The sequence below is a fragment of the Cyrtonyx montezumae genome, unplaced genomic scaffold, assembly GCF_038088225.1.
Source record: "Cyrtonyx montezumae isolate F1298 unplaced genomic scaffold, pur_monq_1.0 scaffold_8, whole genome shotgun sequence".
Lineage (NCBI taxonomy): Eukaryota > Metazoa > Chordata > Aves > Galliformes > Odontophoridae > Cyrtonyx > Cyrtonyx montezumae.
In genome coordinates this window covers 106498931-106518905 of record NW_027072089.1, presented here as the reverse complement: position 1 = coordinate 106518905, position 19975 = coordinate 106498931, and the positions used below count along the sequence as shown (strand labels likewise).

The following is a 19975-nucleotide window of genomic DNA, read 5'->3' as shown; positions in this document are numbered from 1 at the left end:
ATTTAAAACAGAAGTTTATCATAAAAGACTTAAAACAATAATAAAAATAATCTTTATTCACTATTATCCACATTATGGAACTTTACTATTGATGATTAAAAAGTCTTCAGGTGTTTGGGTATCAGGCATATGTTCATTGATTCAATTAAGAGTAGTGCAATGCCAATGATCCAAAGATTGGGAATGTGGTAGCAACGAGGGGAGGGTGAAGAGACGTTGCAAATCCATGGCACCTAATTTATAATACAAGATAGTTCTTTCCTTGTTGTTAAGTAAATTAATTATACTATCTGGCTGCCTTCTTGCAGGTTTCCTTGAGGTGTCTTTCTTTGATATTAATGTTCTAAGTTCAGCTGTAAGTTGGCCCAAGAAGACCACTGTATTACAGCAAAAAAAAAAAAAAATTGCTTTTGGAGGAGAGAATAATAAGAAGCAAGAAAAAAATGAAGTTATTTGAAAGAAATAATTGTAGCAAGGCAAAGATTAGAAAGCAGAAAAAAACTCTGGTCTATAGTCTAAGAACTCTATTTTTCAACCTATGTAGAAAAAAATTATTTCTACCATTAATTATGGTAAGCGTTTGGTATAATCCTTAAAGCATATTCAGAAACAGGCTCAGAGCTACCCTTTAGATGTATGTATGACAAGATTCTCCAAGGGGTACACTGTGCTAAAAAAACCCCTTATTTCTACAAATATCTGTGCACAACTAATGAAACAAGTACAAATAATGAACCTGTTCTTGGAATTGTCCTGAATGGCTTAAGAGCATGCAAATTACCAGTTCGAAAAGCCTGACTAACAAATGTAACTTCTACCTCTGAAGCATGAGGGTAGTCTTCTATTCTCTGAATCAAAAAACACAAATAAGTACAACTATGTCAAGTGGATGGTCTGCTTAGGACCTAAGTACTTCTTGGAGATTCTTCCTTTGCATTGTTCTCCTTACTTCTAAAGTTAGTATGTTAAATGCACTGTAGAAGACTACCTTTAACCACAAGGACATCATGTCTCATTTATTCTGTGCGGGTTAAAGACTTCCATTAGCTTAACTAATCAAAGGCTGAACTCCATACATAGTACGTATTAATGTTACGGTACACAGAAATTAATATATTAAGAAGCTGGAAGAAATTCATACCCCCTCCTGCAATGCCACTGAATTTGTAATAAATGAATGCTATTCCCACTTTTAAGATGTGAAGAGATGATGTAAAGGTGGAAGTGAAGAACTTTAAAAAAAAAGGCCTGATTTACAGGGTAATCCTACACTTACCTTTTTTAGCAGCTACTGTTTTACTTAGAATTTTCTCTGTTTGTTTTGGGGCGAAAGGTGATGAGAAAACAGGAGTAGAATCTTCCTCGTCACTGTCCAATTTTGTTGTATCTATAACCACAGAGCATGTTCAGAATAAGATTTGTTCACTGCATATTTTAAAATCATCCTTATCAGTTACAGTCAAGATCTCACAGATACCCTCTCCTGATACTTCAGATAGATACGTGGTATACCCACAGCCTACAGTACAAGCTGTGCTCCTCTAAGGATTGGAACTTCTTATTCCCTTTCCCCTGTATAAATCTCAGTATCGTTATTCTAAAAACTACTGCAATAAGTTTCTATTTATGACAATAAACCTCATATATATTCTGTAACAACTGCTAACAGTGAATAGATCAGTGAAAAGAAGCTCACCATCATCTGTCTTCTGAGAGTAAGATGGGAATGAGAAAATGTTCCCAAAATCTTGATTTTTCTTCTCTTGAGACATTTTTCTACTACCAGACACAAGAAGAAATTGCATAAATTGCATTAACTACATACTGAAATATGTAGACATTATAGCATCCATAAGAGACTAAATTATTGTTTCAGCATTGTAACATACACCTAGCATTTCAGCAGATAAATCCTTAATAAAGTCACTATCTGTGTCACACATTGTAACCATTAAAAGTTAACAGTATTTTTTATCAGTAGTTCTGTATACCAAGCTGGTACAAGTATTCCCTGCCCAAGTCAGCTGTGATGATGGGATAAGATACACTTTCATTCCTCTCCAGAAGGAAGAGGAATGTTATTTTATGTTACATGTACCTTGATAATTAATTGATTTTCTGTCAGTTTTGTTTAGGGACTTCTGTATTAAAAAAAATTAAGAAATGCATACTGCTGAGTTTTAGTACTTACTCTGGAGATGGCTTTGATTTGACTGGGGAGAAGTCATATTCATCTTTTTCTAAACTGTCCGAGGGAACAAACTCATCCTCTCTGTCATTTATAACTGGAGAGGCTTTTACTTTAAGCTCATCCAAATCATTAGTATTGTTGGTATCATCATCATCATCTGCATCATCTTCTTCTTCTGAGAAGTCAAATGTATACTTGGGCCTCTCAGCTAAAAGAAAAATACGTAGTTACATATTTCAATATAGTTATGTTACCACATAAATAAAGAGGAAATCACTCAGCAGTTCTTGCCTCAGATTACACAACACAAAAGGCTTGAGAGGAGGAAAAGAAAAAAAGCCAACACACTTATTTGAGTCTGGAAGAATGGAGGTACATAATCTAAACTGCTACCAAACATCAGAAGCAGTGTGGCTAGCAGGAGCAGGGAGGTGACTGTCCCCCTGTAATCAGCTCCGGTGGGGCCACATCTCGAGCACCATGTTTAGTTTTGGGTCCTTCACTGCATGAAAGAATACAGGCCCTGGAGCCTGTCCAGAGAAGGGTAACGAATCTGTGAGGAGACTGAAGCACAAGTCTTATGGCTGAGAGAACTGGGATTGTTCAGTATGGAGAAGAGGAGGCTCAGGAGTGACCTGATTAGTCTTTACAAATGCCTGAAAGGAGGCTGTGGTGAGGTGGGGGTTGGCCTCCTCTTCTAGGTAACTTGAGATAAGATGAGAGAGAGAGGGAATGGCTTCGTGTTGCACCAGAGAAGGCTCAGTTTGGATATTAGGAAAAACCTCTTCTCCAAAAGCGTGGTCAGCACTGGCATAGGCTGCCAAGGAGTGGTTGAGCCACCATCCCTGGAGGTGTTCCAGAAACATGCAGATGTGGTACAAAGGAACATGGTTTAGAGGGCAACATTGGTGGCAGGTGGATGATTGGACTAGCTGATCTTAGTTAGAGATCATTTCCAGCTTCTATGATCTGACGTCATTTGTGGCGTGCTTCATAATGGCATTATGAAGATGTCTAATTATGTTTTAAGGAGTAAGAATCCTTCACTTGTATTTCAAGTTTTCTTGACGATATCGTTTGAACATTCTTTCTAATTGAGGGCATCAACAGATTTCCAGAAAAATCTTGTGTGTTTCTTAGACAATCAGGTATATCTGTATTTTTCAAGCCTTCAGTCTCTGATGCTTTTGCCTATTATAGACTGCTTTGATTTTTTTTCGTTATATTGTTTTTTTTTAGCAGCCATTATGTCTTTGGGCCTTGCTGGACAATATAACTGCATGGAAGTTATTTATTTGTAATGGTATTCATTTTCTGTGTTGTATAATTCAAAAAGTTTGTGAATAACTTCTAGCATTTTGGATCAAAAAATCTTTTGCTTTATCAAGTAACAAAATCTTTCACAGCAACTCTTGATCCTGCAAGTGAGGGGCTTTTCACAAACATCACAGAGAAGAGAATACAATGCAAGTTATCTGCAGAAGTTAACACCCTTAAGGAGGGCTGCTGTCAAAGAAAAACATAAGTTAGCACTTCAAACTTTCTGCCACAGCGCACACTTCACGAAAGCTTTAGTACCTGCAGCTCTCCGAAGCAGAGAGTCTCTTGGAATAATCACAGGCTCACCCTCTTCTAAATCACTTTCAGATTTGGATTCGTCATCTGACCATGGGTTTCGTTTCTTCACTTTTTTTGCACTGGATTTTGTAGATGATGGTGTTCTTCTTACTCTAGTACCTGTAACAAGTTAAAGCATCTATAGCAGTCAAGGATTACAGAAAAAAAAACCTTCTGCCTTTCTATGGAACATAAACAGCTAGAACTTAGCATTATTGATCTAAAAAACTTTTCTTTAAACACCATAAGTAAGTTTTGTTAGACATCAGTAAGTTTGCCACACCATAATATGCATACTTTTAAGAAGTCATTGTGACTCAATATGCCAATTGGAAAATAAGTTTGTTTAATCAATCCATACTGTACACTGAGACTAAAGATCACTGCCTGGCCCTTCAGTGGCAGAGAACACGTTATGTATTTTCATTTGTACATAATTAATCTAATTCTGTAAAAAATTATCTTTTCTACTTGGCATATTCAACAATTTAGACCCCTCCCCCTCAAAACCATTTGTAGAAAATAGAAGATCCCCACCTCAAGAGAAGCAGAGTAGTTAACAGAAATTTCAATAAGTTACTAAAACTAGAAAACTGTGACAGAAGTGCCAACATGTTTAACTTGAGCATTGGTTACCTCTGCTTCTAATCTGTATGTATGCTGTAAGCAATACTGAAGTGCATCAAAGTATTTTCACACATCTCTTTAAGGAAGAAATTCAGATGAAATACTTATTATTGTTGTACATTTTCCTTCTCATAATGTGTTAAAAATACACTTAACACAAAATCCGTACTCATTTAGCTTAATGATGACTGTGTAAAGATATCTCACCGGGCTCCTTCTTCTCTCTCTTGGGTTTAGGGGTTTTAGTTGCTGAGGCTGCTGTATTCACAGAGTCATCCCCACCACCCTCAGCTTGCACGCCACCAAATTCTTCATCAAATTCCATTTTTATTGCTACAGAATCAGTATCACCCTAAAAATATTAATAAGTTGGTCAAAATAAAATTATGCCTTCATATTTCAAGAAAAAAAATGCAATACAATTTTTAGAAGAGAATAAATGAAAGTACACTAGTATACTGACAATTTTAATAGTATTGGAAGGGAAAAAAAAAAACTCCCCAGCCATAAATAGTCATAATAGGCTTTCAAACATAAAATAAAACAAATCCAGCATTAACTTTTTTTTTAAGCATTAAGTCAGCAAAACATCATAAATACAGTACTAATAGGGTCTAGTGATTTGGATTTATGTTATCAGCACATAAAATACAGCAGTTAAATAATCTAGCTACAGCAACAGTTTGGTTTACCTTTTTCTTTTTCAGCAATTTCCTACTGGCATCGGCTTTCATGGCAGATGTAATCTGTGGAACTATTCTTCTACCAAATGGTGATGGCATGGTTTCTTCCAATTGAAGTTTCTTCATCTTGGGTTTACCAACTTTACCTTTTATTGGTTTGCCAACCATACCAGCCAGAACATCTTCTCTTTCCTGTGCTTCTACTTTCTAACAAACAACCAGGGGTGGGAGGGAAATGTATTCTTTTACAGTAAGGGCAAAGTGGAACATGGTGTTTATTCAATACTTATTTCTTAACATGGAACATAAGACTGCCCTTAATTGTCAGCTGATTAATATACGCATTTTAGTAATGGAAAATCAATCACTTAATCTTGGTAAGTTCCTCCTTACCTCACGCAGTTAAAAACTACATTTTTTTCAAGCCTAAATAAATACAAACTTCTGGATACTTTGGCATATCTTTCTTTCATCGAGTTTCTCTTCCTCCAGGTACAAATGTTAACTTTTCAGTCCTTCAGCATTTATAGCAAGCAGCTACCTTTTAGAGTAAGCTTTTTAAGGTACATTTTCCAGTCCTTTCATCAGTTTTTTATTATAGAATTTGAGCCTTCAGGATAGAATACTTCCAACTGCAGCTGCACCATGAATGTGCAGAGAAATAAACATCTTATTTGTATTATCCTGTGTTACTTCCCTGAAAATGGCTGGCATAATCTTTTGAACACTGAAAGTTGAGGCTCAGCAAGTTATCCACCAATATGCATTGACCTCTTTTCCAGAGATACTAACGAGGCAAGGTAAAATCCCTTTGTCTAGCACTTCTGATCTATCTGCTTTGTTCCTAGATTTGTAGCTTTGCATTTGACAATACTTGCTGTTTCACAACAAGTTAGATCACCTAGAATTGCTAGTTACTAATCCCAGTTTTTGTGTCAGCTGAAAACAAATTTGTTCCTGGTAATTTTCCTTTTACTGACTTGTAAAAAGCATTGTACTGTACAAATGTAAGAAACAAACCCTGAGGATCACAAATAGGAAGTCAACTACCAAAAGCAGATTTCCCACTTTTCCCAATAGTTGGAGATCCATCTGGTTTTAACCACTTTTTCCTTTCTTTTTTTTTTTTGGCTTGTTTTTAAGATATGTTTTTAGAAAGATTTGTAAAACATACTTCAAGCTCTTCAACAAAAGCTGCTAAGTCTTCTTTCCAGAGATCTGAAGGAGATTTTCTTTTAAGGTCATTTAGTTCTCTCTCCTAAAATGTGAAAGTAGCATATAAGTTTAAGTTACAAGTTTGCTGAATTGTCAGTTACAAGTGACTTAGTAAATACTACTTAAACTGAACATTCATATGTAGACACATCAGTAATTATTAAATCGGTTCAGACTAAGCCACTCACAATGTACCAACCTTTGAATCTCTGTGCTTAATTAGCTCTTCCACTTTCTCTTTTGTAAGTGACCATAGAGACATGTTTAAGATATAGTTAAAATCAGGGCCAGAAGTTGATCCAGAAGCAGAGGAAGCATCATCATTTGGGTTTTGTGGCTCTTCCTCTTCTGCTGCCTAAGGTGAAATATTCCGAATTAGACATATCAATAATCTTAGCTCCTTAAATGAACAGTAGCAATTCCCCAAAATACCTTGATGGAATAGTAAGGTGTTTCCTCATGGATTCAGTGACATCAGTATTTTTCATGTTCCTGACACTTTCTATGGTTGGATCACTTAATCACTGATTTAAGAACACAAAGCTGAACCTAACATTAGCAGTAAGCATTGTATCCTGTTGGCTACAGAAACTGGTATAAAAACCCTCACACAGGATGGAGATCTTTGCCCTTCAGACATGCATGTACATCTATTTCTAAAAGCTAGCAGTTTTGTATAGCAGTATACAAACTGCTATAAAAACTCTGAATATATGTACAACTCATTCTCAACCTCTGTATTATCTAGCTGTCATCTTAGAATTATCAATGTGGAATTACCACTATTATGCAACAATATTCATATATACATTTGTACTTGTAAGAATGGAAGCCAATAAAAAGTAGTCATAAATAATCTTCTAAAAGTGTTGTCATCAGTTCATTAGACTACTAGAAAACAAACATCTGGATAACTGAATATCACTGAATATCATTTATAACAATTGCATCAAATGTATCCAGAGATTTCTGATCATTACCTTTTCCTGTGCTTCTTTCCAAGCTTTAACTGGATCAGATTCATAGCCCCTCTGAACCAACATCTGAATCAAATCCCTTTTTGATCTATTCTCTACAATACAAAAAAAAAAAAAAGGAAAACATCAACATCATGAAAGTCAATGTCTTGCATGCAAGTACATTTTACCATATTTTAAATCACTTGCAGATTTTCCCCCAATTCTAACTTATATTCTGGAGAGTGTTTACTCACCTATGGTAATTTTTCCTTGTATCTTCTCTAGAATGAAACGAGCTTGGTTGTTGAGCTTTGTAGATTCAGCACCCAACATTCCCACAAGCCACTCCTTACGTAAACTGTAATAATGTAATCGCAAATCAAAGAACTCCTTCAGAATATCTTGCACGGTTTCATACTTCTTTAAACATCCCATATGATCAAATAGCACCTATAAAATATATAATATATTGCTTGAAAGAGATTTCATAACTCCAGATTTTTAATCTGTTTATGAGTTTATTTCTACTGCTCTTACACACATGCTATACAAAGAATAACATTTTGAAGATTGAAAGCTCAAACCTTACTCTGGGACTATACAACACATAGCTAGACAGATTATATTTTTATCACAAGTAAGCTTAACATAAGATTTATGGTTATATCTTCAAGCAGGAAAAACAGTATATGGAGAGGATGCCAGAATTCAGCTGAAATTCTGATTTTATCTAAATACTAAAGCCCAAGTTCAGAAGCACCTGATGATTCACAAAAAAATTATATAACAATTGAAGAGTAAGAATTTTTTAGTCTCTAAATTGAGATGTGAAAACTTCAATTTTAAACATCTCAAAAATCAATCCTTCAATTTCAAGTATAAAGAAATAAATAACTTCTACATCACAGGTGAAATCAATCCTGCCTGACTTCTGACAAATCCAGTTCACGCTAGTCACCCTAGGCACCTCTACAGTCAGCTGAAAGAAATAAATCCCCCTCAAAGGGGATTCATCTGCCTAAAGCATCTCTTTGGCAGGTGGATGCATAAAGGACTCACACAGGCATCTCACTTTTTAAGATTTTTACACCAGGACACATTGATTCCTCCACAAACACAGCCCTACAGAGCAATTCTTACAACAGTTCATACGATTATTTAAATCTGTGAAAAGTACTATCACCTTGATTTGGCACATTTGCTTTTCAAAAATAATCTATACAATGGATTGAGCAAGGCCATTTTTATAACCCAGCTCCAGGACTTTTAATTAATTCAAACTAATTTTCAAATAACTTTGGATTTATACAATAATTGCAACATATTCACGTGTGTATTTTTGCTTTGTGATAATGTCTGAAAGTAGAACCTGCCATAAAAAGACTAGGATTCTAGACAGTTCCAGTGAAGTTTCAAAACTCAAGTAGCCCAACATGGTCAAAAAAGGAAGATTAGCATTATCTCCAAGATGAATGAATTCAAACAGTTCACAATTACTTTTGTCAGCAGCAAATATGGAGAGAGATTTGTTGAATCATGCCACAGTCACTACAAAAACATTCAAGTATACGCCAAGTAACTAAATATTTTGATAGCCAAACATAAAAAAGTTACCATAGAATTACAAGTAAGACTTGTTTGAAGCTTAAAGACTTTGTGCAATCCAGCAGCTTCTGCCTGTGCAAGTTTTTCTTCTGTCATCTTCACAACAAATTTCACAGTTGTATCAGTGTGGTATTCCTTATAGTCAGAAATTAATGCTGGAGTTTTTTCAGTTCCATTCAACATGGGTTCTAGAACTTGTTCTTTGTACACCTATTAAGAAAAAGACAGCAAAACCCAGAAAAACTTATACAGACCTCTTAAAATTCCTAATTCTTTAAACCAAGCTAACAACTAAGCTAAGATTTCAACTTTGTGCAACTTTGTGCAATACAAATGAAACCAGGGATAATTTACAGAAGGAAACAGGGATAATTTACATTTCCCAAAATGGAGACCTGGATTAGAAAAAACTAAGAGCCATTCTACAAGGCCAGGAAAGTGTACTTAAAAAAAACAAACAACAACAACAACAAAAAAAAGGGATTATGAATTAACTCATCAGAAGAAGCAAGTATTTTATGTAGAATGGTCAACAGGTAGCACAAGAAGAACCATCTTCTACAAAGGCACAGAAAAGAATGAAATCGTGTATCCTTCCATGCATATAATGATCAGAAGTGGACTAAAAGGATAAAACTGTTTAATACGGAACATTTATTTTTATTTTTATTTATTTTTTACTGAGACTTACCTGGGTCCATGTCCTCACAGGTAGCTCTGTAATTTCTACAGTGTTCCTGTCCACCACAAATATTTCACCACTGACTACATACTGGTTTTGACCAAGTTCTTGAATGGTTCCTCTGAAGTTTTTGTAGTTTGGGAGCTGAAATTGCAATAAAAAACAGTGGAATGCTAAGAAACTTTGTAGTAAGACATGTGAGAATTTTTTTTCCCATGCACCATACAGATATCACTCTGTACTGTGCTAATCTGTCAACCAGCCTCTCATGCCTGTGAAAATCCTTTATCATAGCAAAAACATTACCAAAAAAAAACAAAAACCAACAAGATACACACATGCAAGTGATGGAAGCAATTGCCTTATTATCTATAGAGTAGATACATAATCAAGAAGATGCTGCTGAACCCAGGAAGATGCTGCTTCCCTTTGTTTGGTTTACTGCTTATCAGATTCTTTGTTGGTTTCCAATTTATTTTATTTGTTTGTTGTTTTTTTATCCTTAAATTTATTTATTTATTTATTTTCAGAAAGCAGCAAGCACAGCTAAGGCATGACAGAAAGTGGATTAATATCCCTGTCTCATTATAAATTAACATCAGCACTGAAAGAAACTGAGAAGTTGCACTACCTTCCCTAGCCATTTTCTTACTCATGTGCTGTTTGGCAAAGATAGTGGAACCCATCCAGTTTAAAAATTAACTAAGAGGGTGATAGATTTTTAATTACTGTTATTATTTATTTTAACTGAATTGATTCCCTTATCCAGCTTACCATGCAGCCACAAACACATACCAGCATACAGAAAGGAGCTAGACGGAGGCAGAACTGCCTCTTTCAATCACAGTGAAGCTTCAATTGACTGTGAGACTACACAGAAGGCCTAGGAGTCCTAAAGGAAGGGCAACGGATTGCATTAATTAAAAAAATTCTAGCTACTGTTCCCAAGAATTTGCCAAAGACAATTCTCTAAGTCAAAAAAATTGACATTGCACTTTCAGAGGCAATGAAATGTGATCTAAGTAGATATGTTTCTGCTCCTATGACTTAAGCAACATAAAAGTAGCAATACCCATTTATCCATTAGTTGTAAAGGTTAAATAAATTACCTTAACTGTTGATTACAGAGGTTCTGAGTTCACACGAGTACTCTAATTGTGCAAAGTTTTTTTTTTGAAGTATACACCACTTCCAAGAACTTCCAGTAACATTTTAAATAAAGGAGCAGAAGCTACATACAGATCAGCAGCTGTTGATTTTTGAACAGTGACAATACCATCTTCTATGCTTACAGATATAGTGAAGAGTATAATTCAGCTAAGACAGTGGTAATTTTATATTTGACTGAAGATAAGTAGTTGCACCTCAAAAAAAAAAAAAAAAAAGAGTGGCACAACTTTCTGCTTTACTCCCATGCAAAATAACTACCTTTAGGACTTGATACTTTGAAGTCTTACAGTCAATAGAGTATAGAAAAGTCCTCTGAAATAACTGGAAATATACAAATTGCAGTGTTTTTTCTTCAAGACGAACTTCTCCAGTCACTTTCCAACAGTCAAGTAAGGCTCCTATGCAAAATTACCAGGACAATTCAACCCAGACACTTCAATAATGAAGCATTCATAGAGTTATATGACTACATTTCCGAAGTACAAAATTACGTTTGATTAGTAAATGTATAAAATGCTAGTGTTTTACCATAGGATGGGGATCTAGGCCATCCAGCATTCGTCTGACGTTGTTTACAATCTCTCTGGTATCATAGTTTGGAAGTTTGCAAGCCCATCCAGTACCAATTCCTTCAGCTCCATTTACTAAAACCATAGGAATGATGGGAATATACCATTCAGGCTCTACACGTTGGTTGTCATCATAAAGGAACTTCAGCAAGTTGTCATCCACTGATGGAAAAAGAAGCCTGGCTAAAGGGCTTTAAAAAAGACAAAAAAAAGCCTGTTTAACTGGAATCCCACTAGTTACATGTATACATGCTTTAACACTCAGTGTGTCCAAATAAGACTTATTTTTCTCATGTCTTCTTTTCTTTGCCACTATGAAGCTGAAATAACAATGTACACACCTCCTGAGAAAACAAAGTTCTTCCCAATGGAATAGCGTACTAACAACAGATGATGTCTGCTTCCTTCCCAATTATATATGTACACAATAAGCTAATAACTGATAACATATAGTGTCTACAGAAACACCATTCTCTGAAGCATTCAGGATTCATACACTTCAATGTAGGTCACCTAAATTCTGAAAATACTTTAGAGGCTTTAGTGGTCACTTGCTCATTTAGGATACTGTCCTCAGTGAACACATTTTCCAGAACCTCATAAAGAACTAAGTTGCTACACAAAAAACATGTATGAGAAAGTTAACAAAACCCACTAGTACATATAGTTCCTTATTTTCTGTTAATTGTAAGCTTTTTAAGAATCTTTAGGCTAAACTGAAATTAAGAAATAAAAGAAATGATGTAAAAAATTCTAGAAATTACAGTAAGGAATACATTTTAAAGCTGCACATTAAATTGAATACATTCACAGGCCCAACAGCCTGACATTGGTGCCAGGAAAGGTTATGGAGCAGATCATCTAGATGGAGATCGCTGGAGGATCAGGCCCAGCTAGTATGGATTCATGAGAGGCAAGTACTGCCTGAACAACCTCATCTCCTTCTATGACCAAGTGACCCGTCTGGTGGATGAGGGAAAGGCTGCTGACATAGTCTGCCTAGACTTCAGCAAAGCATTTGGCACTGTCTCCCACAATATTCTCATGCAGAAGCTGGCTGCCCACAGCTTGGACAGGTACACTCTTTTCTGGGAAAAGAACTGGCTGGGTGGCATGCTGGCTTCTATCAGAAATAGTGTTGGCAGCAGAAGCAGGGAAGTAATTGTCCCCCTGTACTCAGGGCTGATGAGGGCGCATATTGTGTTCAGCTTTGGGCCCCTCATTACTACTCTGGAGCATGTTCAGAGGAGGGAAACACAGCTGGTGAGGCATCTGGAGGCCAAGTCTTCTGAGGAGTGGCTGAGGGAACCGGGATCATTTAATCTTGAGGAGTTTCAGGGGAGACCTTATCACACTCTACAACTACCTGAAGGGAGGTTGTGGAGAGCTGGGGGATGGCCTCTTCTCTGATGTAACTAGCAATAAGACTAGAGGGAATGGCCTCAAGTTGCAAGGGGAAATTCAGGTTGATGGTAGGAAAAATTACTTCTCTAAAAGAGTGGTTAGGCACTGGAACAGGCTGCCAAGGGAGGTCATGGAGTCACCATTCCTGGAGGTGTTCAAGAAACATTTAGACGCTGTACAGAGGGACACGGTTTAGTGGGAAATATTGGTGATAGGTGGATGGTCAGACTGGGTGACCTTGGAGGTCTTTTCCAACCTTGATGATTCTATGACACTATGAATTTCAAGGTATTAGCTGTGGTAAATGAGCATTGTTATATTAGGCCATTATTCAATATTATTAATAATTTAGTTTTATATGAATAAACTTATCAGAAAGGAAAAGAATCATTCTCAACTTTGAAACGTATCTTAAGATGAAGGACTTAATACCAGGTGGCAATACATTTTGCTTTGTGTAACTCAGAAGATTTCACATTCAACATAGAAACTGAATATTACTAACTGACCTAAATCTACAACATTTTCAGGCTTCATCCTTATGATCCAAAGTTTAATTCCTTAAAAGCTACATTTTCTACAGGAGTTCTATATGTAGAAAATTTATGCAATAAAATTGAGATGAAAAACCACACTTATAAACATAAGGCAGAATTTGAGTACTAACAGCTATCAAAATATACTAATCCTTTCCCACTCCTTTCACATATAAAAGAATCCTTTAGTGTTGCAAAAAGATTACTTTGATAATAAAAGCTTTCTAAAAGCACACGTTTACCTTAGCATAGTGAAAATATAACGAGGACTGGCAGCATCCTTTCCACCATGAAGCCTGGTACCAAACTGACCAATAGGTTGTAGAAGGTTAACATTGTTACTTCCAACAAAGTTCTGAGCCAAGTTGACAATAGTCATCATTAATGCTTGCTGCAAGAAAATACATATTTATAGAAACAAACATAAGAAGTAAACTCTTTCCTAATCAGTCAGTAATATAGATTTTTAATGCCCAGGAATTCTATGACTCACCTGGCTTCAATTTCAAAGAAATCAGTTAGAGAAAGGAATATAGTAAACCTCTTACTAGAGCTACTGGCAAAGCATAATGCTCCCTTTTTCATGGCTGTATTGCCTCCCTGAGTTAACAGTCCTTATATTCCTTACTTAGGGAAACCCACAGTTCTCTCAGTTGTTTTTTTTTTAATCACTTCTCTGGAGAAATGAAAGGAGCAAAAACTGACTGCACGTACTTTCTCTTCCACAAACTACTACTCACTGCATTTAAAGGAAAACATGAAGGGATGGAGAGAGAATGAATATGGCAACTCACGTTAATATTCCAGATAAACACAAACAAACAAGAGAGAGAAATAATTGTTCTAACACTATCAGGTTTTTGAGAACAATGCCTCCTTACCTTAAAAGGACTCTATCTCTCGTTCAGCACAAAACATTTCCATAGTACATAGTTACAATAATTGAGAATCTAGAAGAAACCTACTATGTAATTATTTACCTACCATTTCTCCATAATCCATAAACTGCATGCCAATACTACTGTGCAAAAGGACTTGGAAGGAATGGAAATATGTTTTTCTTTTAAACTATATACTGATTGATTCAAACATTTTAAAATCAAATCTGTAATTAGTAGACTGAGTCAAAAGATTCGGAATTTTAATACAGTAAACAGTTTAAATAAGCTACAAATTCTCACAACTTTTCTACTCTTCATACTCACCTCTCCATGGTGATAAGCTGACATTTCAGCAACAGAACCAGCCAGCTGAGCAACCTTTACTTCACGTTTATCATTTCGCTTAAAGCAAGTGAACAAAACTTTGCGCTGCCCTGGTTTTAAACCTAGTAAGAAGAAGATCCCATTTTCAACACATAAAAAAGCACAGGTTTTGAAGAAAAAAACAAACAAACAACAAAAAACACTGTTTTTGATTTATTCTCATTTTTAATCTCTTGAAAGAAGCTTAAATATTAAAGGGAAATAAACGTGTACTGTAATTTAACTAAATAACAAATTCTTTCCAATTATTTTATAACAGAAATAATAACATAAATGAATATTTTAACAATCAGAAAAAGTTACCTGAAGAGTGGAAACTTAACCCTTTAAGCCAATAACACACAACACTATTCTAATAACAGCTTTATCCTAAATGTACCTCTACAAGTCAAGAGTTGTTTCTTTCCAGTATAGTGAGCAAAATCTTTTTCCTAAGAATCAACATGAATCCAGCATTGAAAAATATATTCGCAGCTTACACTTATTTCAAAGCACTCTAAAATTTAACGTTTTCTGTTAAAACAAAAATACATGCTATTTGTTTCCCTTTTAGATCTTTTAAAGTTTTAAGAAAGAAGCCATTCTCTTTGATCTGATTTTTACCATTTAGGTAAACTTGAACCACACCATCCTTGTGGAGGGGACATATAATTTTTCTGTATATTATCTGTAACTGAAAACCAAAACATGCTTATTCATCTACTCATTGTTTTAACTTTACTAAAACACACTAAAATATTGCTACATATTACCATTACTAACCTCGGTCAAACGTATGAGTAAAAACTGAGAAAAAAACCCATGACTTCAATCTCCATTTCATTTAGACACATAAAATATTTTATTTTTTTTTATAATGGGTCTGCATCATATTCTCTAGCAAATATATAAGGAAAGTAACAGACAGAGGATTTCCTTCACACAGGAGAATCACCAGGAAATAAGAAAGCAGTAGCTGAAAACTGTAAAGAGATGGCCAAAATGTTCTTTCACTGTATTTATTAAGCTGACAGACAGTGAAACAAACAGCAATTACATACATATGTATATATATAAAACGTTGAACATTATATATCTATACACATATACACATCTCTGTAAAATAATACATGTATTCCTTACATATATAAAGTTTCTAGTTTTCTTAAATTTCTGTACAGATAAATGCTCTTGCAGCATTAGATATTTTGGTGTGAGCTTGTACCATCAAGAAGGCTGAATACCTCTGCTGTAAAAATATAGGCAGAAATTTCTGATCATGCTGTCTGCAGATAGCTGTACAAATGAAGCATACTCTGTGCAGTAAAAGCTGCTTCTTTTCCTACTCATGCTATTGAAAAGGAAGAGTTAGTAAATCTGATTTAGAGAACCATAGGATGATTACAGGAAGGATCAGTAACCTCTAGGAGTGCTTGTGCTACATGATGGAAGAAAACATTTCAACCCTTCATTTTTATCTACATTCAGATGACAACTTGAATTGTAATTATTATAAGCACTTAAAAGACTTGCTTTTTCTGACTGTTCAACTAGAAGAAAAACACTTGTCATGTCCAGGGAAGAGTTTTGGTTAATCAACAAGGCTGCAAAGCATCAGTTTAAACTTCTTCAGAGATGAAACACTGCAACTCCTTAGCATATGAATGACAACAAACAAAAATACAGAAGACTTCTATTCTCTATCTCAATATATTGGCTTCTGAATCAAATTCACGAGTTTAAAAAACAATAAAAAGGAATGTTCCAACAAATCAAAATAAATTGTCAGCTTACCATCAACAAGGGAGGGAATAGATCTTTCATTGTCAGAATTTGAGAAAAGGATCAACTCCTTGTTAATGAAGTCATTGTAAGTCAAATGTTTTGTCGCTGTACCATATAAAAATTGCTGAAAAAACACATACATTATTCATTCAGTACAAACAACACATTACATTTAAATCCCATCCACTAGATTTGTTGCTATTATTTAGGACTCACCTCAGGAAGGCCATGTAGCCGACGCTGACGCCTGTCCTCCATGAAGTTTGTTAACCATTCTTTTCGATCATCAATCTTCTTCTTACTGAAGGCCTGAAAAAATTCCAGTTTCAGTACATAATAAGCGTAGAGATGTCTGGACAAACATTTGTTACTTCAGTCATAATTTTATATGTACTGCACACTATCTGATCAAGTATTCAATATTTAAATAGATAAGATAAGCCATTACATTTAAGCAGCTAATGGCCTAATTGGAACACTGCTACAAAAGCTTTTTCTAACTAACATCACACTCATTTAAATTCATATTACTTCAAAAATCTGTATGCATTTAGAAAAACCTTATAATTCTTATTCCTTTCTTCACAGCAGAGTTGTCCTTTCATATAGAAGGTTAAAGGTGCTGAAATCTTTCTGTAAACAATTTTAAGGTTGGGCTCACTATTTAGTTTATCATCAAGAAAGTTATGCAAAGGTATTGGAAAAGATACTCTATTCCTCTTGTCCTCTCCATTTGCTCTGTCAGCTACAGAATGCCAGTAATCTGTAGCTGTTCCTGAGTGGCTGGGCCAAATCCTCATAGGAAACTGACAGCTTAACAAAAATGAGCTTTTACAAAGACTATATGAAAATTTAGGCTAGATGACTGAGACCTTAATCTTTATGAATACAAAGCATCACTTTAAAACAACTTATCACTATAAAATGACACAGGAATGTTCTGAAAGACTGTTCTGGTACAGAAGTAGAGTTCCCATCCAGTGAGTTTCTTCTCCAAAAGAAATAAGAGAAGAATGCATAAAAACTGAATATGTAATTTTAACTACTTTGGCAAAATTCTGTCAGTTGTTGAGGTACTATTTATTTTATTATGGAGTACAATGTAGAGAAGTCATCATGTCATGACTTCAACCACTCTCCTGCATAAGAGAACAGATATCTATGCTACCTTTTTCAAAAGACTCTGAAGCACTGCAGAAGTTCTCAATGAGTTACTTCAATTTCCATGGAGATCATGGTATTTTGCAATAAACAGATCTTAGTAACTTACTCTCTGAGAAAGGGATGAAGTAATATAATGTATAAACATGTATATATAATGAAAGTATACATAATATATAATAAAAGTGAAACCTTACTGGACCTGGCACTCACCAATGCAGAGGAGAGCAGTAGAGAGGTTAAGACCTCTCTCAAAAAGTAGTCAGGACTCTGAACTTCAGGAGAGCAAACTTTCAGCTGCTCAAGGAACTGCTGGATTGGATCTCCTAGGAAATTGTTCTTAAGGGCATAGGAACAGAACAGAGCTGGCAGCTCTTAAAGGACACCCTTCAGTGAGTGCAAGAGCTCTGTATCCCTTGGCAGAAGAAATCTAGCAGAGGAGGTGTATGAATGGCATGGCTGAGCAAAGATCTGCAGCTTAAACTGAAGGAAAAGAGAGATGTACATGAAGTGGAAGCAGGGTTGTGTAGCCTGGGAAGAATTCAGGGATGTTGTCGACATGTGCAGAGCTAACATCAGGAAAGCCAAGGCACAGATGAAGCTGAACGTGGTGAGGGATGTGAAAAATAACAAGAAGGGGTTCTACAGGTACATAGGCAGGAAGAGACAGACCGAGGAGTGTATTTCCCATCTGATTAACAAGGATGGAGAACTGGCTTCCTCAGACATGGAAAAAGCTAAGGTGCTCAATAAGTGCTTTGCCTTAGTCTTCACTGATGGCCAGGCTCCTTATGTCTGCCAGGACCCTGATCCTCTAGGTGTGGGTGAGAGGAGCAGATTCCATCCCACTGTAACAGTGGAACAAGTCTGAGACCTCCTCATGAAACTGAATAATGTAAGTTCACAGGGCCGGATGATATGCATCCATTTGCAGAAACAGAACTCAGATTTTTAATCATGTTCAAAGTCTCTTCAGGAATGGGGTTAAGGGAACTTCTAGTGAAAGTTCAGTGGAGGCTCACAAAGATGATTAAGGGCCTGAAGCATCTCCTGTGTGAAGAAATGCTGAAAGACCTGGGACTGTTCAGCCTGTACAAGAGAAGCCTGAGAGGGGATCTTGGCAATGCCTATGAATATCTAAAGGATGGCTGCAAAGTGGATGAGGCCAGACACTTTTCAGTGGTGCCCAGCAAGGGGACAATGGACACAAACTGTAACACAGAAAGTCCCATACAAACATGAGAAAAAAAAAATCTTAAGCTTTGAGAGCATCAGAGCACTGGAACAGGCTGCCCAGAGAAGCTGTGGAGTCTCCTTCTGTAGAGATACTCAAAACCTGCCTGGGTGCTATCCTTTGCAGTTCTCTGTAGGGAGCCTGCTTTAGCAGAGGGTTAGACTAGATGATCTCCAGAGGTCCCTTCCAACCCCTACAGTTCTGTGATTCAGTAGCGGATATGCAAACACACAGATTACTTCCTATCTAGATGAACACACTTCTCTGAGATAGGTAACTACATGCATCAGTGACAGAAATGACAGGTACAAATAACCTTCGACACACCATTTTTTTCCTTCAACAGAGCAGGTACCTACTCGTGTTTTCTGTTAGTAAAAACATACTATTTTACTGGATCCACAATATAAGGAAAATGTTGTTACCTAACTTCCATTATATATATAAATATTTGTATTCAGAAATAATAGCTATATTTTCCCAATTTTAATTCCTTTCCTACTCCTTTTTCTTTTTTAGTATCATCCAAAACTAAAGTAGAAAATTAAAGTACATGAAAGGTTAAAATAGCTTCATTCCAGACATTCCCATCATTTGTCTTTACTCAAGTTCTGTGAAACACAATTTCCTGGTGTACTGAGTCTATCTGTTGTGCCTACAACACCTGAAAACAACTTCCTAAAAGATTTCAGATTCAAACGTGTAAGATACATATGTGAACAAACACGTTCCACGTAGATATATCTTCAAAGAATAAATCATCATTTGATCTTACTTACTCAGAAACAAAAATCAGATCACTAAGCAGCTGTGAGAAATAATTTGTTCGAGCTCTATTGCATTTCTTGGAGTATTCTTTTATGTGTTCTGGCTCTAAAAGCAACTTTGAATGTAGTGTCCCTTGATATCCAGACCACATGAAAGTGATCAAAGGTAGCATTAATTCTGTAGCATGGAAAAAGGCTCTCATTCCAAAATTTGAAATATTTTCCAAATTTTTTTTTGCTCTTGCAACAGTATTTTTTTTTCAGTTATGTCAAGAAAAACTGATAGTACTTCTTCATGTGCCATCTTCAGTGAACACTGGAGAATAAAATATATCACAGAGAATTACTTTTATAAGTTCTCACCAGTGTAATGGCAGCATCATCTTCAGGACCAGCATATCGAAATAAGATACGATGTCTCTCCATGTCAGCAAAATATTCTTTTGCTTCTTTAGCAGTGCTGGTACCCAAACCTGTACAATAAAAATAAGCCATTACTCCACACTAAGAATTTAAGGTTTAACAT

At 35.8% G+C, this 19975-nt stretch overlaps 1 protein-coding gene across 1 annotated transcript in view; it reads right to left on the bottom strand.

Moving 5' to 3' along the window:
* The window catches only part of TOP2B (DNA topoisomerase II beta), a 60584-nt gene that overhangs the window by 3828 nt on the left and 36781 nt on the right, over positions 1 to 19975 (bottom strand). The window contains exons 16-33 of the mRNA XM_065753472.1: positions 19813 to 19922; positions 16504 to 16596; positions 16297 to 16411; positions 14464 to 14585; positions 13501 to 13649; positions 11278 to 11509; positions 9589 to 9723; positions 8907 to 9107; positions 7547 to 7742; positions 7314 to 7405; positions 6533 to 6688; positions 6293 to 6376; positions 5128 to 5325; positions 4643 to 4787; positions 3770 to 3928; positions 2192 to 2399; positions 1697 to 1779; positions 1277 to 1387 (exon numbers count right to left, since the gene is read on the bottom strand). Coding sequence (XP_065609544.1) covers positions 1277 to 1387; positions 1697 to 1779; positions 2192 to 2399; positions 3770 to 3928; positions 4643 to 4787; positions 5128 to 5325; positions 6293 to 6376; positions 6533 to 6688; positions 7314 to 7405; positions 7547 to 7742; positions 8907 to 9107; positions 9589 to 9723; positions 11278 to 11509; positions 13501 to 13649; positions 14464 to 14585; positions 16297 to 16411; positions 16504 to 16596; positions 19813 to 19922 — 2589 coding nt within the window. The remainder of the gene's footprint in view (positions 1 to 1276; positions 1388 to 1696; positions 1780 to 2191; positions 2400 to 3769; positions 3929 to 4642; positions 4788 to 5127; positions 5326 to 6292; positions 6377 to 6532; positions 6689 to 7313; positions 7406 to 7546; positions 7743 to 8906; positions 9108 to 9588; positions 9724 to 11277; positions 11510 to 13500; positions 13650 to 14463; positions 14586 to 16296; positions 16412 to 16503; positions 16597 to 19812; positions 19923 to 19975) is intronic.